Source organism: Neopelma chrysocephalum, unplaced genomic scaffold (assembly GCF_003984885.1).
Source record: "Neopelma chrysocephalum unplaced genomic scaffold, ASM398488v2 Primary Assembly neopelma1_187406, whole genome shotgun sequence".
Classification (NCBI taxonomy): domain Eukaryota; kingdom Metazoa; phylum Chordata; class Aves; order Passeriformes; family Pipridae; genus Neopelma; species Neopelma chrysocephalum.
Window position 1 is genome coordinate 1 of NW_020939138.1, and position 689 is coordinate 689.

At 61.7% G+C, this 689-nt stretch overlaps 1 protein-coding gene across 1 annotated transcript; it reads left to right on the plus strand.

Annotated features, from left to right (window-relative positions):
* The first annotated feature begins 80 nt into the window (after nucleotides 1–80).
* LOC113963033 (very long-chain acyl-CoA synthetase-like) lies at nucleotides 81–675 on the plus strand. The gene is made up of 2 exons (XM_027673824.1): nucleotides 81–265; nucleotides 456–675. Exons 1-2 carry the CDS (start codon nucleotides 148–150, stop codon nucleotides 656–658), a joined length of 321 nt encoding a protein of 106 aa, XP_027529625.1. The 5' UTR covers nucleotides 81–147; the 3' UTR covers nucleotides 659–675.
* Nucleotides 676–689: the final 14 nt, after the last annotated feature.

The window sequence follows — 689 nt, forward strand, 5'->3', positions numbered from 1 at the left end:
CAGTTGATGATATTTGGGGTCAGTTGATGATATTTGGGGTCAGTTGACAATATCTGGGGTCAGTTTGGGTTATTTGGAGTCACCTGTCCGTTTTTCGGGTCCCCAGGGCTCCCCAAGGCCGCGGTGGTGACGGAGCAGAAGCTGCTGATGGTGGCCAGCCTGGCCGGCATGTGTGGGCTGCGCCGCGACGACGTCGTGTACACCACGCTGCCCCTCTACCACTCGGCCGGGCTGCTCGTCGGCCTCGGAGGCTGCCTCGAACTCGGTGTGGGAGAGAACCCGGCCAGCAGGACAACAGAGGGAGGGAGGGAGGGAGGGAGGGATGATGGATGGATGAGGGATGGAGGGATAAAGGGAGGGAGGGAGGGATGGATGGAGGGAGGGATGGGTGAGCAGACAAAGGGAAAAGCGAGGAGGGAGGGGGTCACACCCCCCCCCGGCCGTGTCCCCCCCAGGAGCCACGTGTGTCCTGAGGAGCAAGTTCTCGGCCTCCCAGTTCTGGGCCGACTGCCGGCGCTACAACGTCACCGTCATCCAGTACGTGGGGGAGCTCATGCGCTACCTGTGCAACGCGCCCCCGGTGAGCCCCAAAACTACCCCCAAACTGCCCCCAAACTGCCCCAAAACTGCCCAAAAACTACACAAAAACTGCCCCTAAACTACCCCCAATACTGGCCCAAAAACTGCCC